General features: G+C 40.3%; 2 protein-coding genes across 3 annotated transcripts in view; one reads left to right on the top strand and one right to left on the bottom strand.

Annotated features, from left to right (window-relative positions):
- Positions 1–5,192: 5,192 nt before the first annotated feature.
- Positions 5,193–21,959, top strand: part of USP12 (ubiquitin specific peptidase 12) — a 134,590-nt gene continuing 117,823 nt past the window's right edge. For both annotated transcript variants that reach the window (XM_036745292.1, XM_036745291.1), the window contains exon 1: positions 5,193–5,578. In XM_036745292.1, the coding sequence (XP_036601187.1) occupies positions 5,531–5,578 (48 nt within the window). In that variant the 5' untranslated portion in view covers positions 5,193–5,530. The remainder of the gene's footprint in view (positions 5,579–21,959) is intronic.
- On the bottom strand, positions 20,906–21,126 carry LOC118838083 (cytochrome c oxidase assembly protein COX14-like). Its single transcript, XM_036745293.1, has one exon. The coding sequence runs from the start codon at positions 21,083–21,085 to the stop codon at positions 20,906–20,908; it is 180 nt and encodes a 59-aa protein (XP_036601188.1). The 5' UTR covers positions 21,086–21,126.

The raw sequence follows: 21,959 nt of genomic DNA, 5'->3' as shown, positions 1-21,959 counted from the left end.
CTACCTCAGCGATTATTTTTCATCATTTACCTTAAATCAAAACAGATGATTTAGTGTTCACTTGCTCCCATTTTTGGCAAAAATCAAGAGATTCAATCAATTCGATCAATCAAAAAAATCAATCACAGACAAAACACACTTCTGAAAAAATTTCCGATCTTAACCTCGGTCTAAAAGAAGATAAGAATATTTCTTCATGGAACCAGGCTCCAGGACTTTCATAAAGTTACATTTTTAGTTTGCACCCCATAGGCCTCATATGATAGAGATTTTGGAAACACGGTAAGACAGTAACTTCATACCTCCTATAAAGACCTATGATGTACCTAAAGAAGGCTAACATCCCACCCTTAGGCTACTGCTTTTTTTTTTAAAGCCTAATGCCAGTAGTCAGATTCAGCAGTGGGTCAGAACCACAGATACACCAGGTTTATGGAATATAACCCCAACTGGAAGCATCCCAGACCTAAATAAGTAGCTGCATTCCTCCCACTTCTAACTCTCCTACTTCTCTACTGAAAAAACTCATGACATGCTTCAAAACTTTCCCCCTTCTTTCCCTATTCTATCCTCTTTTGTTCCGGTCTCTGATGAAAATGTGTTCATCTCTTAGTCAAGTCTGACCCCTCTACTTGGGCCCTTCATCCTTTCCCTTTCTGTTCTCCAGAAATTTGCCCATGATTGATTTTCAATTAAAAGCAAGCAGGGATGTTGTTGACATCTTACAATATTCCAACTTTAATGTATCACTATATTCCTCTAGGGGGAGTATGGGCAATCCATCTCCTTTTCCCTTCATTCAAACTTCTAGAGGGCAGGCACTGTTTTCTGCTTTGTAACAATGTTTCTCTGGTTTCTACTGTTTTAAGGCCAGGTCTGTTACATTGCCACATCGGCATAACCCAGGGTTCTCTCAAGGGGTTGGACAACTAGGCTCACCTTTGCATGGGCTAGAGCTCCCATTAATTGTGTTCCCCAATTTCAGGGGCAAAAGACTTGTACCTAGTTCCACTGAGCCACTTAGTTTAGCTTTTACAAAGAAATATTGACTTCAAAGGGATGAGAAAACACACAAACATTTTCCCTAGCACCCGAGAGCCTAGTCCCTTGTACATCATCTCAGTCTCTAGGAAGTCTCAGTTCTTACCTAGCATTAGTCCCACCAAATTCAAGTCTATCCTGAACCATTGATGGGCTGGCTGCAACATCTGGCCTAGGGTGCTACATTCCAAAGTCCCTGTAGCTCAATTTTCTGGGTCTGGAATTCCACTTCCTGTAGCTAGAACTGAAAAGGACCAATGAAACTGACCAAAACTCCAAAACTCCAAGCCTATTTCTTGGGGCCTCATGGCCTACGGAGGAGAGGGAGGTATATTTCAGACCTGCCTCCTCTCCCCCTCCCTTCTCCTCTTCCCCCCCTCCCCCCCCACCCCATTTCACAGTGCTGTCTTCTGTGAGTGAACGAATCCACCCTGAGATGTAAATGCTGGAAAAGATGACAACTATTTAGTGAGGTAGATTTAAAGACACAGATAATTCTGACTATATAGCTAATTTAAAAGGCTGCTCCCAACACATGGTAGGCCAATTCAGAATGTTTAGGCATGCTCTAGTTCTCCTGTCTCCCAGAAACAAGTCCCAAGCTTTTCCTACATATGTGACACAATTTTCATTGGTCTGGGCATGCGCCCAACCTCCATCACACTTGTGTTACCAGCATTTAGCACACTACCTGGCACATAGTAAGCCCAACTTAACAAATGCTTTTTCCTTTATTGATTTTGTGAGACCTCTATCCTGATTTATCTTCTACCTACCTGACTGCTCTTTCTCAGTCTCTCCTCCTCGATCATCATTCACATCCCATAACCTAAATGTGTATAACAACAATGTTACTAGCAGCTGCTGTGGAGGTGTAAGACCAACAACACCAGCACACAGAAGGGCTGCTGGCACAGATTCTTTGATCTGCTTTTCTAAGGAAAGCAACTTTAAGGGGTTTACAATCTCACTTTAATGAAATATACATATATCATTCACTTATCTCAGGGGGAAAAACCAGCACCCTGAACTTCAGAGTAAATACAAACAGAAATTAAAAAAAGAAAATATAAACAGAGCAAATAGCACAAACTAACGGACAGGCTTCTAGCTATCTGACCAAAGCTATGCATACATAGTTACCAGAGAGAGAAGCACCAACATCTGGGTTTTCAAAGCTGGGGGAGGGGAGGTCCTTAATGGCTATGCAGAATCTCCATACCAACACTCTTCCAACTAGTGAGACCCAAACAAAATGCTAACCTCAGAGTTTTTATACACCTCTTTAGAGTCAGAGTGCTTCACAGCTCTCAAGGGTTTCATACCTCTTGAGGGTTTCATACCCCCCGTGATCTAACTAGCAAAAGGGTGTGGGCCTTCCTACAAACAAAGGCAAGACTCATTCAAAGGCACTTGATTGCCTTAGTTCTGAGAAGCACTCCAAAACAAAAGACAACAAAAAATCCCACTTTGCTTGCCATTATACCATGGTGCACTTAGAAGATTCTTTCCTGGACCTTCTTCTCTGTCTACATTCCTTCCCTTGGTGACATTTTGGGTACAGTTCCAAATTGCTTGTGAACGGTTGGATCATTTCATACCCCTACAAGTTCATTAGTTTGCTTATCTTTCTATATCTCCTTCAAAAATGGCCATTTTCCATTTTTTGTCATCTTTGCTAATCTGAAGGTAGAACCTCAGAGTTGTTTTAATGTGTATTTCCTCTTTTGAAAACTGTCTTTTTGTAGCCTTTGATCATTTACCTATTGGGGAATGGTTCTTGTCGCTGTATGTTTGTATCAATTTCCTAGTATTTTGGATATCAGACATTTAGCAGAGAAATTAGATTCAAGGATTTTTTTTTTACAGTTAACTGTTTACCTTTTAATTGCATTAATCTTGTTTGTGTAAAACCTTTTTAATTTTATAGCTTACTTTTCCAGGTCTTTTCCCTATTAAAATGTCATCAATATCTTTTGATTTTATATCATCTGCATTTTCCAATATATTCTTTCACCTCCCCTTTGGAAGGAATTATCCATTATAACAAAGAATAAAAAAGAGAAAAAAAACAGTTCAGTAAAACAAATCAGTATATCAACCAAGTCGGACATCATATTCAGGGTTTTACCCATAATCTTCCATTTTTGCAACAAAGGAAGGGAGGTCTAGGCTATTTCTTCATTCCCTTTCATTCATTCTATGTTCCATCAGTACCTGACATTCCCCTGCACTGGCATTCCATCTTCTGCCCTGCACCTGTATGATATATTTTCTCACTTCTACCCCTGAGATTTCCTAGGTATTTCCCGATTCAACTCATGAGCCACTATAGAAAGCCTTTCCTGTCTCGATTGTTGCTGATTTCTCTCTCTTCAGATGTTCTTGCAAATGTGTGTTGAGAGTAATTAAGTGTGAGTTAAGGTTGGAAAAGGAGGTTGGAGCTAGATAGTAAAGGGCTTTGAAGGTTAAAGCCGAAGAGTTTTTATTTTATTCAATATGCATTGAAGGAATCACTGAATAGGAGAACAATGTGATCCAGGCTGCATATTAGGAAGACTAACCTGGTAATGGTGTATAAATGGTTTAAGGGAAGACACTAGAGAAAGGAAGACAGGTTAGGTTAAAAATCAAATCAACAACTATTTGTGGATTTCTTACTACATAAAAAGTACTTTGCTGGATGCTATGTGATTACAGAGGACAAGTTTTTTTTTCCTAATGGAATCCATCTACTATGTTAAAATGGAAGTCAGTATGGAAATTGACTTCTTAGCAAACTTTAAATGTATTTGGCCCATTATTTTAGGGACAGTTGTTCAGCTGAGTACAATCTCTATACACCAGACACTGAGAACCAGGCAGAACCTTGCCTTGCCCCCCACCCTCAATTACTTCTGTAACCTAGTGTTTAAAAATAAAAGACTTTAAAAAAAAACAACGGGAATTTACTGGATAATTTTAAGTAATTAAACTAATTCCCTAGAACAGGAAAAATTAAAGCTGAGCTGCCTGAAATGAAGGATAGATTTTTCAAATGATGCATTTTAAAAATAGAAAGAAGGAAACAGTTCCTCTAGTTTATACTTCGATGCACTTCTCATAGAACTTGTCTATTGTTCTCTCCTACTTCCCAGTCTTATCAACTTCCTTTTGTCTCTCTGGGTAATATTATCCTTGTTGGGTCTCATCCTATTCTTCCCTTTGCAGTTCTTGCTGTCTGGAAAAATATATTTAGAGAGTATATTTATAAGCATCATCAAAATTCATACCCAACAGGCAGGCTGTCTTTTTGCAGATTACTTACCCTTCCTCTTACATCACCGAGCTAAATATACATGTATATGTCGAGTCTTTATTTTTCTCTCTTTCTTTGGTAAGGTACTTTGGGGAAATCATTTGCCCTTTCTGGGTCTCAGTTTACCCATCTGTAAAATAAGGGGATTGGGCTTTGAGATGTTAGAAGATCCCATCTAACTTTAATATTGTGTTTCCATAAAGCATTTGACACAAGTAGGCCGTTTTGTAAGAAAGATTAGACTTTGCCAATGACTTGGTCTCCACTGGGTCATTGCTGCGGAGGCGGGCTTTCCCCACTCCCTGCCCAAGAACGGAACAACAAATCTTCTCCCTCCTTACCCCTTGGGCAAGGATGTAGTGGGAGCATAGTCGCCTCATTCCACCTCGGGGTCTGAACTTCCCTAATAAATCAGGCAAAGACCCAACTTCCTAGCTCCTTCCTCCGTACTTTCCGGGCCACCTCCGCTGCTCGGGGTTCTCGGCTCAAATCAATCATCCATTCGCGGAGTAGGGAAGAGAGAGAGGCAAAAAGACGGAAGGGCACTAGGACCCGTAGGGAAGTGCCGGCGGCACCTCCCCGCCCCCTCAGGCCCTACCCCGCTACACGTTAGGGGCGGGGTTCTGACGGCCCGAGGGGAGGAGGAGGAGGAGAGGGAGGCGCCTCGTGCGCGTGCGGCCGCTCGGGCTCGGCGGGCTGGCGCCTGGGGGCGGAGCTTGCTGGCCTCTAGCTGCGGGGCAGAGGCGGAGGAGGAGGAGGGGGTGCTGGCCGCTCGGGCTGTCTGTCCCCTGGGTGCGGCGAGTGGGTGGTGTCGGAGTTGCCTGGACAGGCCGGGCATTAGGGCCCCGGCGGAGCTGGCTCCCCAGGCCGCGCTGGGCGGGGTGCGAGGCGGGCTGGAGCGGGCCCCGGAGGCAGCGGCTGCGCCCTGAGCCGGGGAGGAGCCGCAGCCCGAGCCGGAGCCGGGGGCGGGGGCCTTGGCCAGGGTGCCGGAGCGCCGGGCTCAGGCGGTTGTTGGGGTCGGTGTGCCGGTCGCTCGGCCAGTCCTTCAGTCACCCAGCCGGGCTGGGGCTGTTGGGCGGTCGGCAGTGAGGGCGGCGGCCCCGCTGCCCTGCTCCTCCTCCCCCGCGCCCGGTGCTCGGAGCCCGGCGCCGCCGCCGCCGCTGTGATTGGGTAGAAGATGGCGCTGGGCGGATGGAAATCCTAATGACAGTCTCCAAATTTGCTTCCATCTGTACCATGGTAGGTAGGAGCTGCGTCGGGAGCGGGCGTCCCGGGGGAGCCCCTGACCTTCCCCCGCCCGCGGCCGCCCTGGGGCCTAGGGCGGCCGGGCCGGGCGGCGCGAGGAGGAGGACGGCGGCGAGGGCGGCTTATGGGCTCCTCGGAGGAGAGGAGGCGAAAGCCGCGGCTGCAGTTAGGGGAGGCACCAGCGGGCGGGGAGGGCTTGGACACTGGGGCGGCGGGAGCCATTAGAGGCCTCCCTGGACCGGCCGGTGTATGCGCGTGTGCGTGCGTGTGTGGGATGCGCTCGCGTGTGTAAAAGATAGTGGAGGAACCCCTCTCCGCGTGTGTGTGCGTGTGTAAGATATCGGGGGCTTTCCTTTTACCATGTGGGTGTGAGGAGGATTGGAGGTTCCCCCCCCAACCCCTTCCGTGTGTGTGTGTGTGTTTATGTTTAAGTTAAAGGAGGCTTTCGCTCTTAGGGTGTGTGTGAGTTTGGAGACGTGTGTATTTGTAAGCTATTGGAGGCTTTCCCTTCGGCGTGTGTGTGTGTGTGTGTGTGTGTGTGAGAGAGAGAGAGAGAGAGAGAGCGAGCGATTTCACTTTTTATTGCCTCTGCCAGTTGAATGAGCGATGAGGAGGTTCCACTCATCTGCGTGTGTGTGCATGCGCGTGTGTAAGTTCATTGGAGGTCTTCGTGCGAGTGTGAGAGTTTGGAGGGGCGTGTGTAAGTTATCGGAGGTCTCAGCTTGCGTGTGTGAACGTGTGTGAGTTATTGGAGGTCTGTTCAGCAAGCGTATGTGAGAGTTTGGAGGCGTGTGTGTTTGTAGGCTATTGGAGGCTTTCCCTTCAGCGTGTGTGAGAGAGATTGGACTTTTACACCCTCAGCGAGTGTGTGAGAGCGATTGAGGAGATTCCCCCATCGGGGTGTGTGTGTGTGTGTGTGTAAGTAAGTAAGCTACTGGAGCGTTTCTCCTTTGCCTATGAGAGATTGGAGGCTCCCCTCCCAATGTGGGTTATTTAAGGCTTGTGCGTGTGAGGGTTGAGATAGTGGAGGCTTCAACCTTAGCTTGTGTGAGTTACTGGAGGGTCTTCTCTCTGTATTTAAGGGGAGCCTGGAAGTTTCCCCTTCTGTGGTGTGTGTGTGGTGGGTGTGTAGATATTAAAAGTCTCTCAGTGTGAGGGATGGAATTAAGAGGTCTTCTTGGATTTTGAGGGTGATTGGGAAATTGTGGATCACGTGTAATTACTTCTGGGGTGAAAATTCTATAATTCATTCCCTGGGAAGCTCGAGTTTGGGTTTAAGCCTCTTTTGGGAGAGGAGGAAAGATTTTTGAGGCATGAGAGCAGAAGAGACTGAAGTAGGGGAAATGGGTATGAATACAGCTAAAGGCACACAACTTAGAAATTTTCTATTTTGTCTGATTGTGGAGGAGACAGGCTTTTTAGGTAGATTTTGTCACTTATGGAAGGATCTATTAAACGTGTTGATAGGAAATCTATTGCTCTCGATGAAGAGATGGATAGGATTGGGTAGATTTGTTTTGCTTTCATGCCTCTTGAAGGACCCTTCAACCTATTACTGTTGTGGGTTGAAAAGATTTGCTGGTTTGTTTAAATGTAAAAATCTGGAAATGCATGTTGCTGAAGAATTCTTCCTTATTTTCTATTTTTAATTTCCTGAAGAGTTCTTGTAATGAACTGCCTGCCCCCTTTCCTAAACAAAAGACAATGACTGTGTTTAGGTGGTAGCTTGGTCTCTCAGAATGTAAGTTACTTTTAAAAACTTCACTGAAAATCTTTTAACGTATTTGCTAGAATATTACCAAATCCATCGGTATTTATTTAGTTTAAAGTATCTGATGGATGGGGATGCAGTATTTGTGTGATAACCTTAAAAAAAACCTTTATTCTTCTTAACAGAAATGTACCAATGTCTGTTCAAAACCTTAATTTAAACATGTTACTCTGAGTCAACATTTATCAAGTGCCTCCCCAGTGCCAGGACCAGGATTGGCTATAGGAATACAAAGGCAAAAACAAATGAAACAGCCTATGTCCTCAGAGAGCTTACCTTCCATGGGGGGAATGAACATCTACACGTATGAGTAAATAGAGCATATTTACAGAATAATTTGGAGGTGGGTGATTTTAGGCTAGGGGAGATCATGAAAGGCCTTACATGTGAAGGAAGCACTTAAGTTGTGCTTTGAAGGACGTTGGGAATTTTAAGCATATGTAAAGGGGCATGGAGACTGGAGATGTTATGCTTTTTATGGAGAACTACAAGTAGACCATTTTGGTAAGTACATAAAGGAAAGGAATGTATAGTTAGCCAGGAAAGTCAGGTTGGAACTAGGTTGTGAAGAACTTAAAAAACTGGAGCAATTCCTGTTGGTTCCTAAATGCAACCACAGCTTCTTAGGCAGGGGAGCACTTAAGGAAGGTCAATTTGGTAGTTGTTTGGAGGATGGATAGAAGAGGGGAGGGAATGGATGCAGGGAAACTAATTAAGAGGCTGTTAGTCCTGGAGAAAGGTGATAAAGGCCTGAGTCTGGTGGTGGCCATGTGAGTAGAGAGAAGGAAATTGTTCCACAATACCTTGCAGAGGTAGAAAGATTTTTCAACTGATTGGACATGAGTGGTACTGAAGAATTGTTGAGGGTGATAGAGATTACAAGCCTGAGTGACTAGAAGAATAGTAGTCTTTTCAACAGAATTTGGAAAAGAGGAATGGGTTGTTGAGAAAGATGAGTTCTGTTGTGGATATATTGATTTTCTGATATCTATGAAAATATACGTTAACTGACATAGTAGGGCTGGATATATAGATTTGGAAATAATCTGCTTAAGCTTTCAAGACCTTTCTGTGCATAACTGAAAGGCAAACAGTAGGCAGCATCATAAGGGGAACAGTTATGATTCTAGATTATATCCATGGGAAAAAAGTTACTCTTTGAAAGATAGATGGAGCTAATTTAGGGTCATAGGTTTTGAAATTTTTCTTCCTTTCCCCTCATCAATCCCTTAAAAGATCACAAGTAAGCTACTAAGAGGACTTCTAATTGTCAGAAGTTGTGGGTTTTTTTTTTTAGTATAGTATAATATCTAAGTATATATAAGTATTAAGTATCTTAAGTATATGTAAGTATTCCTTATAATATAAGGAATGAAAGATGAGACCATGAAAAGCACTTAAATCAGATGGCATTCCTATACTATGCTAAGGAATAACTTTTGAGGAAGAGAACCAGAAGAGCTGAAAGAAACAATTAAATGGCTATTTTAAAAAGTGTATATGGGATTAAGGAAAATGTGTAACTCATCCAAACAGTGATTATTTTTTCAAATGTTGTTGTTTTTGATGGGATTCGGGGAAATCTATGGAGTTATTTCTCTTTATAGAGAGTTAAATGTGACTTGGACCTAGGTAGACAAGTGTTCTAATACTACTTCTGTCACTTACTAGCTGTCTTACCACAAGTAAGTCACCTACCCTTTGAGTTTCAGTTTCTTCCACTGTAAAATGGGGATAATATCTGTAGTAACTACCTCAGAGTTATTGTGAGGCTCAATTCTTATATAAAACATCTTACAAATTTTAAAGTGCTATATTAGTATTATTAATGTTATTCACATTTACTTTCTGTCTCCTTTAGTTTAGTCATTTGTATATATAGTAGGTTTTTAAAAATCAGCTCCGTTTCAGAATGAACACATAATTTAAAGGTGTTTTTTTTTTTTTAAAGTAAGAACTTTGTTAGATTTCCCAACAAGGCAAATAGGCAGTTCAAATAGAAGATGATGTTAGAGAGGCTGAAGTTGCAAGAAGTGCCGTGCTGTAATCCAGGTTACTTTACAGGTCAAGGGATGGGAATATGTGAACTATTTAGTTTTGCCTTGTAAATAATAGAAAACTTTTGAATGAGTGAATTAAAAAATTTCAATTACCAAAGTGTCCCGTGTTTGCTTTCTTGAAAGTGTCTGCAAAACTGTGGACCAGTGAGCTTGACTTTGATTTCTAGGAAAATTCTAGAATGGATCATTAAAGAGATAGTGATTGTACATCTAGAAAAGGAAGTAGTGATTACAGTGAGCTAGTATGGCATCAAGAGCAAGTCGTGCCAGACCAACTTCATTTCCTTTTCTGACATGGTTCCTAATTGATATATGAGAGGAATGCTGTAGATATAGTTTACTAATATTTTAGCAAATATGTTATCAATTGGTCTCTTGTAATTCTTGTGGAGATGATAGATTAGATAATAATACATTTAGATGGAGTCAGAACTGTGTCCCTGGACAAATTCATTGTCAGCTTGGTGGGAAGTTTCCTATGGAGTGCCCCAGGGATCTGGGCTTGACCCAGGGTTTTTTTTTTTTTAAACATGAACTTGGGTAAAGGCATATAGATGGTATGCTCATCACTTCTGCAGATGACACCAAATTGGGAGTGATATCTACCATACTGGATGAAAGAATCAAGATCTAAAAACATCTTGACAAGTCTAGAATAATTTGACTGAATTTAATAAGATGAAATTCAGTAGGGAAAAATGTGTAGTCTTATATTTAGATTAAAAAAACTAACCTAAGTATAGGATGGGGGAAGTATGATGAGACAGTAGTTATTTTGAAATGGACAGGGGGTTGATACTAGGGGATTACATTTTCAATGAGAGGTAGCCAATTGATGTGGCAGCCAAAAAAGTTGATATGATGTTGGATGTATTAAAAGAGGTGAAACTTCAAGGAATAAGGTGGTGATAGTCTCACCACACCCTACTCTGGTTAGACCTTATTTAAAGTATTGTTTTCAATTCTGGGCACCATAATTTCAAAAGATATTGATAAGCTGGAGGGAGAAACTAAGATGCTTAAGGATCTTGAATCCATGTCACATGAGGATCACTTTGAAACAACTTGGATATGTTTAACTTGAGGAAAAGAGAGAGGAAACAAGATAGCTGCCTTTAAATACTTGAAGGGCTGTCATTTCAGAGAGGGGTTATACTTGTTTTGTTTGGTCCCAGAGGATGCTGAACGATATATGGAAGGAAGTTGTGAAGAGGTAAATTTGGTCTAAATATCAAGAAGAAACTTGCTCACAGAGCTGTTTAGAAGAATAGGATTCTTTGAGAAGTGTTTTTTTTTTCTTTCTTTGAGGGCTGTGGTCTTCAAGCAGAAGCCGGGTGACTACTTGTGAGACACATGTTATAATGATTTTATTTTGAGTAGATTGGAATGGATAGCAAAAGAAGTCCCTTCCAACTTTCAGATTCTGTGATTTTCTGAATGAACATCTAATTTTGGCCACCCACTTTCAAATTTGTGTAGCAAGGAGTGCTACATAAGGATATGTGGATGACCTAGTGCATCATCACCATCAGGGGAAAAACAACACCACAATTCATGTCTTACTAATGGAATAATATTTTCATTTGCATGTATAAGACCAAATCAGTCTTTAGTCAAGATTTTTGGGTTTTCCACAATCTTGCTGATACCTACCTACCTTTTCAAGTTTATTTTATACCATTCCCCCAAATGATCCAAATTGGACTTCTCACTATTAACTCAAACTTTTTCTTACAGCATATGTTTGCTTATACCTGGAATGCACACCCTTTAACTTCTCCAAATTTTTAACTGCTGAAATTTTACTCAAGGTACATTTCAAGTGCCATTTTCTTCATTGAGCCTTCTCTGAGATAGAAGTGGAAAGAGAGTTGAACTTAGAGTTCCAGAACCTGAGTTCAAATCCTAGCTCTGCTTCTTACTGCTGTTGTCATTATGGGAAAGTTTCTTAACCCCTGCCCAAGTTGTTCAGTTTCCTCATTTCTAAAATGAGGGGGCTGAACTAGGATAAGGACTCTTCCAGTTCTAAGATCTATGGTCATTTATTCCTATAGATTCTGACTAGAGCACCTTGGTTCTGCTAAACTTGTATAATAGTTATTTGTATACATGTTCTTTGTTCTCTACTAATTGCAATAATCAATTAAGAATTTATTATGCGTCTTCTATGTGTTAAGCACTGTTCTAGGCTTGACAAATGTGGAAGTGCTAGGATACAAATACTAAAGTGAGACCCTTGAATTGTAGCTGTTAGGGGAATGTAACATGTTCACACATGAGTGATTACTCCAGGGTTTATACAAAATAATACAGTGATTTCTTGGGGGAAAGTACTAAAAACTGGAGGAATCAGGGAAGGCCTCTTAAAGGAGGTGACACTTGAGTTAGGTTTGAAAGAAGCTAAGGGACTCAAGAGTCAGATATGAGGAGGAAGATCATTTCAGGTCTGGTGGACGACCTGTGTAAAGTTCATGAAGGAATGCCATGTATGGGGGATAACAAGAAATTGTTTGTCTGCAGTGTGGAGTAAATGAGGGGGAGTAATGTGTAATCAACTTGGAAAGAGAGATTAGATCCAGATTCTGAAGGGCTTTAAATACTAAATAGGATTTGTATTTTATTCTAAGGTGGGGAGGGCCACACCACTAAAACTTTTTGTGCAGAAGGATGTCATGATCAGATCTGCACTTTAGGAATATCAATTTGGTAATTGTGCAATGTTTGGATTAAAGAGGGGAGTGAAGGATGCAAGGAGACTATGAGGCTGTGTCATACCCAGGCCAGCATTTTATATGTACAGGGTTGATGTGTATGAGTCAAGAGAAGGGAGAGATTGTGGGCATAAGCTTGACCCTGGAGTCTTGATGGCCAAAACATTTGGTGACATTAGTCATTCCATAGTATTTACTTAAACATTGATTTAGGAGAGTAATAAAACTTGCATAATAAAGAGTTGTTTGTCATATGTGGTTGTTTAAATATTGAAAGTGAATATTTTGGGGGCATGAGAAGGCTTATTAGAACAATTCAGAATAAGCATTATAACTTCTTATCCTAGGCACTTGTAGAGCTTTTAGTTAATATTCCAGAAGAATCAGAATTAGAGTTGGAAAAGATCTCAGAGGTCATTTAGTCAAATGTCCACTGAAAGTATGAAATGAGTCAAGAATATCCCTGATAAATGTTCATCAGCCTCTGCTGGTAGAGTCCAACTGACAGGCAACTTAACTGTGTTTGCAGCAAGCCCATTCCATTGGACACCTTTAATTGTTAGGAAGTTTTTCCATTGTGTCAACCTGGAATCTTCCACCTTATGGACTTTTCTTGTTTTCTCTACCTTTAGGGCCAAGCAGAATGAGTTTAATATTCTCTGCCCCCCATCTCTATCCACTGCCCCCTAACCCTTCAAATGGGTGAAGACCATGTCCTCCTCCTAATTCTTTTCTCACCTAAACATCCTTGGTTCATAAAATTGATCCTTACATGACATAGTTTGGGGTTTTCTGACATAGTTTGGGGTTTTCTCACTCTCCTTTGGAAATACTTCACCTTGTTAATATGTGTCTAAAATGTGATTCTCCGAATTAGACAGAATAGTCCAGAGTGATTAAAGTAAAGGTCAAAGTACTGTGGAACTATCACTTCCTTTGTTTTGGATACTGTGCTTCCATTAATGGACTATTACAATAGCCTCCTAATTGCTCTCCCTTCCTGAAGTCTCTTTCCTTCTCCAATGTGCCACATATCTTCCATAGTGATTTTCCTAAAGCATATGTCATGCTCTTACTTGAACAATTCTAGTGGATTCCTGTTGCTTTTAGTAACAAATACAAGTTCCTCTGTTTTGATAAAATTCTTAACAACCTGGCCCCTATGTTTCCAACCTCGTTGTACATTACTCTTTTCTTCATGTTTCTATTCAACTAAACAAACTGTTGCAGCTGATGCCTTTGTACTATCACCCCTGCTTGTATGTACTATTTCTTCACTTTTGCCTCTTAGAACCCCTTGTATACTTATACAAAACTCATCTTGAGTGCCACTACACACGTGAAACCTTTCCTGATCTCCCCTTGCATTTATTTTGTATATACATAATGTGTACATATATACATACACATATACGTATATATATGTGTTGTTTTCCCTAGTAACATGTAAGCTACTCAAGGTCAAATACAGTTTTATTTTTGTTTTTGTATATCTGGCTTTTAGCACAGTACCTGAAACATATTAAGTAATTAATAATTGCTTGTTGACTGATTACATTGTCCTAAAATTATACTAGCTTTTTTTGACTTACATTGTTGACATTACACTCACAATCCACCAAAGTCCTTAGGTCTTTTTCACATGAACTGATTGCGTTTTAATCATATCGTTTCCATTACATACTTGTGTAGTTGGGTTTTTGTTGCATCTAAGTGTAGGACTTAGGCTAATCTTTAAGTTTATCCTGTTTGATAGCTTCTGTACGTTCTTCTGTTAAGTCTTTTTTGGATCCTGATTTTGTTTTCTAGTGTAATAGCTGTTCCTTCTAGTTATTGAAATTTGTAAATGTGACAAGCATCTGTGTCTTCAAACCATTGATCAAAATATTGAATAGAATTTAGATAATGATGGTGTATGTGGCATAAAGTTCTCCATCTAGGCTTTCAGTGATCATAGCTACTTATTGGGCTAGTTAGGTTGGTCAGTTCTGAACTCATTTGGCATGATCATCCAATCAGTATCTTTCATCTTGTCCTAGAGTTGTCATTAGAAATTGTCAAATGTCTTGCAGAAATCCACATATAATTATTTGTAGTATTATCCTGGTTTCCTAGTCTAGTAATCTTGTAATAAGGAAAAAAATAGTATGATATTTTTATGATGTTCCAGGCAGTGCTAGGCATTGGGAATAAAAAGAAGAAAATGAAACAGGCCCTATGTGTAAGGAGCTCATAATCTATTATCCTTGAAGTATGACCTTATCCACGGATATGTGTATTTTATTTATTTTTACCTTTTAGAAGCAATGTGGCATGGTGGATAAAATGCTGACCTTGAAGCCACCAAGATTTGAGTAATTCCTCAGAATAGCTGTGTGATCCTGGGCAAGTCACTTAACCTTTAACCCTATTTTTTCATTTGTAAAATGGGGACAAAACAGTTCCTACCCAGTTGTATCAAATGAGATAACTTAGATAAAGTGCTTTGCACACCTCAAAGCACTATATAAATGTTGACTGTCATCAACTGCAACTATTATTTTTGAGAACAGTAGACCATATTTCAGGACAAAAGAGAATTGCAGCACAAAAGAAAACAATACCATATTCCCAATGATAAATAGTCTTATTCCCCTTCTTCACTGACTAGTAGAGTTCTAAAAGGGAAAGTAATGGCAAAGTTTTTCCACTGCTGGAGTGAGGGGTGGAAGTCTTCATGAATGTCGTGCCTACATCTTTGCTTGGAGTTTGTCTCATTTCCACAATTCTGTGGTGTTTCTGTATCTCTTTGCACTCTGTAGCTAGCAAGAAAGCTAAAGCACATCACCAGTTGCTGCCTGCAGGCCAGATATAGCTATTGCTGTCCTCTTTCCCCCTTGGCTTTTTACCCTGATTTCCAGTTAGAAGTTACACCTGAGCAGGATAACCTCTTGGAAAGACAAGTATTGTCTTGCCCTTTTCTAGTCAGAAGGCTTCCTTGGGACAACTGTAGCTCTTAAAAATTTTAGAAACTTTTTATTGATGCCTTTTGAACCTCATAGTCATTTAGATATAACTTTTCCTTTTCCCCCAAACCTCTTGTAAACAAGAGAAGGGAACAAACATTTATTAAGCACCTTACTCTATGCTAGGCATTGTATTAAAGTGCTTTACAAATATTATTTCATTTGATGCTAATAACTCTAGGAGGTAGGTGCTATCATTATCTCCATTTTACATTTGAGGAAACTGAAGCAGATGGAAGTTAAGTGACTTGCTCAGGTTCATAAAGCTAATAAGTGTCTGAGGCCAGAATTGAACTCATATCTTCCTGATCCCAGGCCCAGGACTCTAAACACTGAGCCACTTAGCTACTTTGTAACAAAAACATTTAACCAAAACCAGTTGACATAGGTGAAACAGTAAGGCAATAAATACAGTATCAACGATAATCGCGAATATGCCTATGTAGTTCTGTATCACAAGGCATGAGAAACTCTCCATTTAAAGAAGGTAAAAGAAGTATAACATTAATTCAGACACCAGAAAACCATATCCCATAGCCAAATGTTCAGCTCCCAGAGCCAGTCATCCCACTTTTATCATAACAGCAAGGAACTTAAAACACTATATAACAACCTGGAGCGTGGTCATACCAAAACCTCTCTGACCCCCTGCTGGGGTCTTCCCCAAAACAAACTCAAAGTACAGCTAACTCAGCCTGTTGTGTTTTAAGAATCACAAGGGTGGCCATTAGTAGCCATAACATCTTTCTCTCTTTCAGCATTTCCTGTGACATAACTTCCTTTTCCTGTCAGGAAGCTCCTCCCACCACATGTCTGAGGACTCCTATAACATAAGGAGGTCACATGGCCTATTAATGGGTGGGAAAGATCTTCAAATCCAAATTGCTACTACAATAGGGTATGCATCTTATACTGCATGCAACATTCTGTGTCCATAGTCTCCCACCTTTCTAAAGACAGGAGGGGAAGTGAATTTTCTCTTCTCTGGGGTCAAGGGGTTTTTTGGTTTTATTTATTTTTTTTTGGTGGTGGTGGTTCATTGCGTATATTGTTTTCTTGTTACTGCTCACTTCATTCTATACTAGTTCCTATAAGTTTTACTATATTCAGATTCTTCCTATTTGTCATTTCTTATAGTACAGTAATACTACTATAATATTCTTTCCTATACTGTACTTTGTTCATCTTTTCTCCAACTGATGGTGATTCACTTTTTTTTTTTGCTGTCATGAAAAGTACTGCTATGAATATTTTGGTGTAGACGGGACCTTTTTATGTGTCTTTGACTTCCTTTGAGTGTACTATACTTAGTACTGGGAACTCTTTGTCAAAGGTTATGAGCAGTTAAGGACCGTTCTTTCATGGTTCCACATTGTTTTCTGAAATGATGTGACTAATTCACAGGTCTACTAGCATATTAGTGTGCCTGACCTTTCGTGTCTCATCCAACATTGATTATTTTCATATTTTTTTCATTTATGCCAATTTGCTGGTTGTTTAAAGTAGACCTTTAGAGCTGTTTTAATTTAGACCTCTCTTATTAGTGATTTGGAGCAGTTTTTCATATGGTTGTTGACAGTTTGCAATTTTTCTTTTGAAAACTACCCTTTCTTCATGATGTCGGTCATATCTCTGTAGAATTCCCACCAGCAGCAAATCTTTTCCTGTTCTTTTCTCTCCCATCTCTAGTTTGTTATTGCTTCTCTTAATCATCTTGCCCCAACAGAAAATTACTTTGTATTTTATTTTGAATAGAATGTAAGCTTCTTGAGAGCAGGGACTGTTTAGTTTTTGTTTTGTAATCCAGTGCTTAACATAGTATATGTAACATAGTTGGTGCTTAGCAAATAGTTGAGTTGAATTCATTTTCTTTGACTGTTTTGGGGGAATGGCTTTTGGTCTTTAGTACTTGTGTTAGTTGTTGAAAGCTTGGCCATCATACTTTTATCGAAGATTCTTTGTTTTTATCAATTTACTGTGGCTTGTAGTGGTCATTTTTCTTGTCTAAATGTTCACAAAAAATTGCTTTAATCATTCTATAATTTTACTAGAACATTTATGTCAGGATATTGGCTTACACTTTGAATTGCCTATTTAATTCCCTTTTTGAAATTCAGGCAACCTTTGCCTTGCCTATTTGCCACAGTTCCAATGGGATTACAGTAGTAATGACCTTTTATGACTTGGTAGTGTGACCTGCTTAAGTGTTTGAGTAAGTACTCTTTGATTCTATGCTGATGATAATTTTTTCTTTTCTTTTTTTATTTTGTTTTCAGCATTAACTTTTATAAAGACTTTGAGTTCCAAATTCCTCCTCCTCCCTCCCCCCCCCCCCCCGCCCCTTTCTCCCCTTCCCAAGACAGCATGCATTCTGATACAGGTTATACATGTACAATCATATTAAACGTATTTCCACATTACTCATGTTGTGAAAGAAGAATTAGAACAAAAGGGAAAATCCATGAGAAAGGGAAAACAAACACAAAAAAGAGAGAGGAAATAGTATGCTTCAAATCTGCATTCAGACTCCGTAGTTTTCTCTGGATGTGGATAGCATTTTCTATCACAAGTCTTTTGGAATTGTCTTAGATCGTTGCATTGCTGAGAAGAGCTAAGTCTATCAAAATTGATCCTTGCACAGTGTTGCTGTTACTATCTACAGTGTTCTCCTGCTTCTGCTCACTTTGCATTCAGCATCGGTTCGTATAAGTTTTTCCAGGTTTTTCTGAAATCTGCCTGCTCATCATTTCTGTGTTTTTTCTTTTTTGGAGGGGGGAAGGCAGGGCAATTGGGGTTAAGTGACTTGCCCAAGGTCACTAGTGTGTCAAGTATCTGAGGCCAGATTTGAACTCAGGTCCTCCTGACTCCAGGGCTCATGCTCCACTCACTGTGACACCTACCTGTCCCCCTCATCGTTTCTTATAGAACAATAGTATACCCATTACATTTAGATACCACAGCTGTTTTAGCCATCTCCCAGTTGATGGGCATCCCTTCAATTTTCATTTCTTTGCTACCACAAAAAGAGCTGCTATAAATATTTTTGTACATATAGGTCCTTTTCCCTTTTTTATGATCTCTTTGGGATGCAGACCTAGTAGTGCTATTGAAGGATAAAAGGGTATGCACAATTTGATTGCCCTTTCAGTATAGTTCCAAATTGCTCTCCAGAATGGTTGGATCAGTCCACAACTCCAGTAATAGTGCATTAGTGTTTCAATTTTCCCACACCTCCAACATTTATCATTTTCCTTTTTTGTCATGTTAGCCAATCTGATAGATGTGATGTGGTGCCTCAATGTTATTTTAATTTGCATTCCTCTAATCAGTAGAGATCGAGAGAACTTTTTCACATGATTATAGATAGCTTTAATTTCTTCATCTGAAAACTGCCTATTAAAATCCTTTGATCATTAATCAATTGGTGAATGACATGTATTCTTATAAATTTGACTCAGTTCTCTTTAGAAATGAGGCCTTTATCAGAAACAATGGCTGTAAAAATTGTTTCCCAGCTTTTTGGTTTCCTTCTAATTTTGGTTGCAATTGTCTTTGTTATGCTGATGATTCTTAAATGTACCTTTCCTGCCCCAGTCTCTCTGCTGCCTTCCAACCTAGCATCATTTTTAGACATTTTGAACTAGGTGGCAGTAAATATCTTAAATTCAATATGGCCAAAACAACTCATTATCTTTTTCCCTAAACCCTCTCCACCATCTACCTCCCCTATTACTGTAGAAGGCAACACCATCCTTTCAGGCCCTCAGGCTTACAATTTAAAAGTTAACTTGGATTCCTCACTATCTCTCACCACCTCCGTATCCAGCTTGCCAAAACCTGCTGATTTCAGCTTTGCAACGTCTTTTGAATATGATGCTTCCTTTTCTCCTCTGACATTGCTGTCATCACCCGATGTCTTGATTGCTGCAGTAGTCTGCTGGTGGGTCTGCCTGCCTCACTCCAATCCATTCTCTGTTTAGTTACTAAAGTGATTTTCCTAAAAACAAAGATCTGATCACCTCACACAACACCCCCCCCCAAAAAAAAAAACCAAACCCAAAAAACTCCAGTGTCTACCTATTGCCTCCAGGAACAAATACAAAATGTTCGGTTAGACATTCAGAGCCCTTTAATAACCTAGCGGCTAGGTTATTGCCCTAGCCCCTTCCTATCTTTTTTGTCTTCTTATACTTTACTCCTTACCCTTTGATTTAGTCACCCTTCCCTCCTGGTTGTTCTGCAAACAAGACACTGTCTTTTGGTTCCGAGGATTTTCTTTGGCTCTTCCATGCCTCCCTCCTCTGTCCACTGACCCTTCCTGGCTTTCTTTAAATCTCAATTAAAATCCCACATTCTATAAAGAGCTTTCCCTAATCCGTCTTAATTCAAGTGCTTTCCCTCTTTTAATTAGTTCTTGTTTATTCTCTATATATCTTGCTTTGCATATATTTGTTTGAATTGTCTCCCTCATTAGATTGTAAGCTCTTTGAGGGCAGGGACAGTCTTTTGTCACTTTTTGTATCCCCAACATTTAGCACATTGCCTGGCTCATAGTAGTAGCTTAATAAATGTTTATTGATTTGATTGCATTAGAAAGCAAACACTTCTGATACAAAAGACAATTCAGCAAATTGTTATAGAGGGTATATCATATGGAATCACAGAATTTTAAGTTGAAAGAGGTCTTAGTGGTCATGTAACTCATACCCCACAAGAATGCCCGTTACAATACCCCTGACAAGTAGCTGTGAGAAACATACTTAGTCTAGAGATAAACAATACTCGTTGGAAAGCCAGGAAGGTTTTCATTATATTATACATTTATTCTCTCTGAATAAATGTGTATTTCCTGCATGGAAAGAACAGGAGAGTACAATTCGTTCAGATAAACGCTAGCCTTTTATATTATTCGAATTCAAACCTCCTGCCTTGCTCTTCATTGGCCAGAGGCAATCCCCTGAACTGCCCACGTCATATCCCTCGCCCTCCCCACCAGCTCCTTAAGCATGTGTACAAGCTTCTAACCTTTCACCTGATCAGGAGCCTGGTTCTGCTAGATCACAGCTGTGATTAGAACCAGTCACCTAACTTACCTTCTACTAAAGTTAGGAGTACTTTTAATCCTGTAGAAACAAAATTCCTCCTATATCCCCACTTAGCTATCCATCCAGCCCGTCAATGAATGCTGGTCAAAAGCCAGTCATTCCACTTGTGGATTGCTGTAATTGTTAGGAAGCTTTTCCTGTCTTCAAGCTGAATCGGCCTCTTTGATCTTCCACCTGTTGCCTCTGGTTCTGCCCTCTAGGGTCCTTCAGAACAAGTTTTTAATCCCTTTTCCACATGACAGCCTGTCAGGTATTTGAAGACAGCTATCATTGCTCTTCTATCTTCCCTCTTTCTCCCAACCACCCTCCTCAGTCTTTTCTTTTCCAAGTTAATTACCCCTACTTCCTTCATCTGTTTCTCATATTGACTAAAAGCTCTTCTTCTTTTTCTCCTCCTCTTCCTCCTTGGGGTTAAGTGACATGCCCAAGGTCACACAGCTAGCAAGTGTGTCAAGTGTCTGAGGTCACATTTGAACTCAGGTCCTCCTGACTCAAGGGCTGATGCTCTACTCACTGCACCACCTAGCTGTCCCTGCCATTCTTCTTTCTTCTCTAACTTTTCAATGTAATTTCTAGAATAAAGTTCTATAACTGAACGTACTCCAGTTTTAGTCTGACCAGGGCAGTGTATGTCAAGACCATTGCCTTCTTATTCTTGGAAACGATGCTTCAGTCCCGTAGAATGTTTGGAGCCTTTTGTTCTTCCCCTGCCTGATGGAGGACACCACGATGTTGAAAGTAGCGATAGGCCTGGGCACTACACAGGAAGCCGCCATACACGATGAGCAGCATGATGGAGGCAGAGAAGGCCTTGTAGCCAAAGTCAGCTAGTTGTTTAGATGATGGCATTTTGCCCCCTGGCCCTCACAGTTAAGACCACAGCCTCCCTAAGCCCTTCAATTTAGCTCAGTCTCAGCCACTGCCGATGCTTCACTCTTAATGCAGCCTAAGATCATATGAAATCTTTTACCTGCCATATCACACTACTGGCTCATAAACTCCCAGATCTTTCTGAAGATCCATTGATTTCTAGCCATATCTCCCCCATCTTATACTTGTGAATCATGTCAATTTCTTGAACTCCATTATAAAACTTTGCTTTTATCTGAATTTTGGCTTAGTGAGATTCTGCCCAGTGTTCCATGCCTATCAAAATCTTTAAAAATTCTGAGCATCATTCAGTATGTTGGCAGTACTAGAGATCTGATAATAATTTGTTTATATCTTTAGCCAATAAAAATGTTTGACAAAGAGACAAGCGTATAGATCCTTAGAGCATTCTACTAGAGTGAAATGCTTCCACTCACATGAAATTGTTAATACCTACTCTTGAGTCTGTCTTTCATAATCTGTGTAGCCTATCATGGCCATCCTGTGCAAGTCTTGTCCATGTATCCTCATAAATTTGCCTCTAGGAGTACACCTAGCTTGCTGGGAATCTTCTTTGAATTTTCCTGACATTGAGAGGATACCATTGCAGTACTTGGCTTTTTCATTGGTGGTTTCTCCCTGTTTAGTAGATCTTTTTCAATCAAACATTGATAATATCTTTTTCACCACTTTTCCTTCATGATTCCTTGTTTGTAATGTGTAACAGCTCGCCCAGATCTACCATGCAAATCTTCAACTTCTGCAACTCTGTGATTCAGGTCTTTGGAGACTTACATTCCATGACTCACAGCCATCCAACATTACACTACAAAAATACTGATATTAAAAAGAT

This window comes from Trichosurus vulpecula, chromosome 2 (genome assembly GCF_011100635.1).
Source record: "Trichosurus vulpecula isolate mTriVul1 chromosome 2, mTriVul1.pri, whole genome shotgun sequence".
Classification (NCBI taxonomy): domain Eukaryota; kingdom Metazoa; phylum Chordata; class Mammalia; order Diprotodontia; family Phalangeridae; genus Trichosurus; species Trichosurus vulpecula.
The sequence above is the reverse complement of the archived record's forward strand: the minus strand, read 5'-3'. Positions and strand labels throughout refer to the sequence as shown.

What these genes read in the sequence shown, in the direction of transcription:
- LOC118838083 (XM_036745293.1), bottom strand. Translation starts at nt 21,085, where the DNA reads ATGCCATCATCTAAACAACTAGCTGACTTTGGCTACAAGGCCTTCTCT.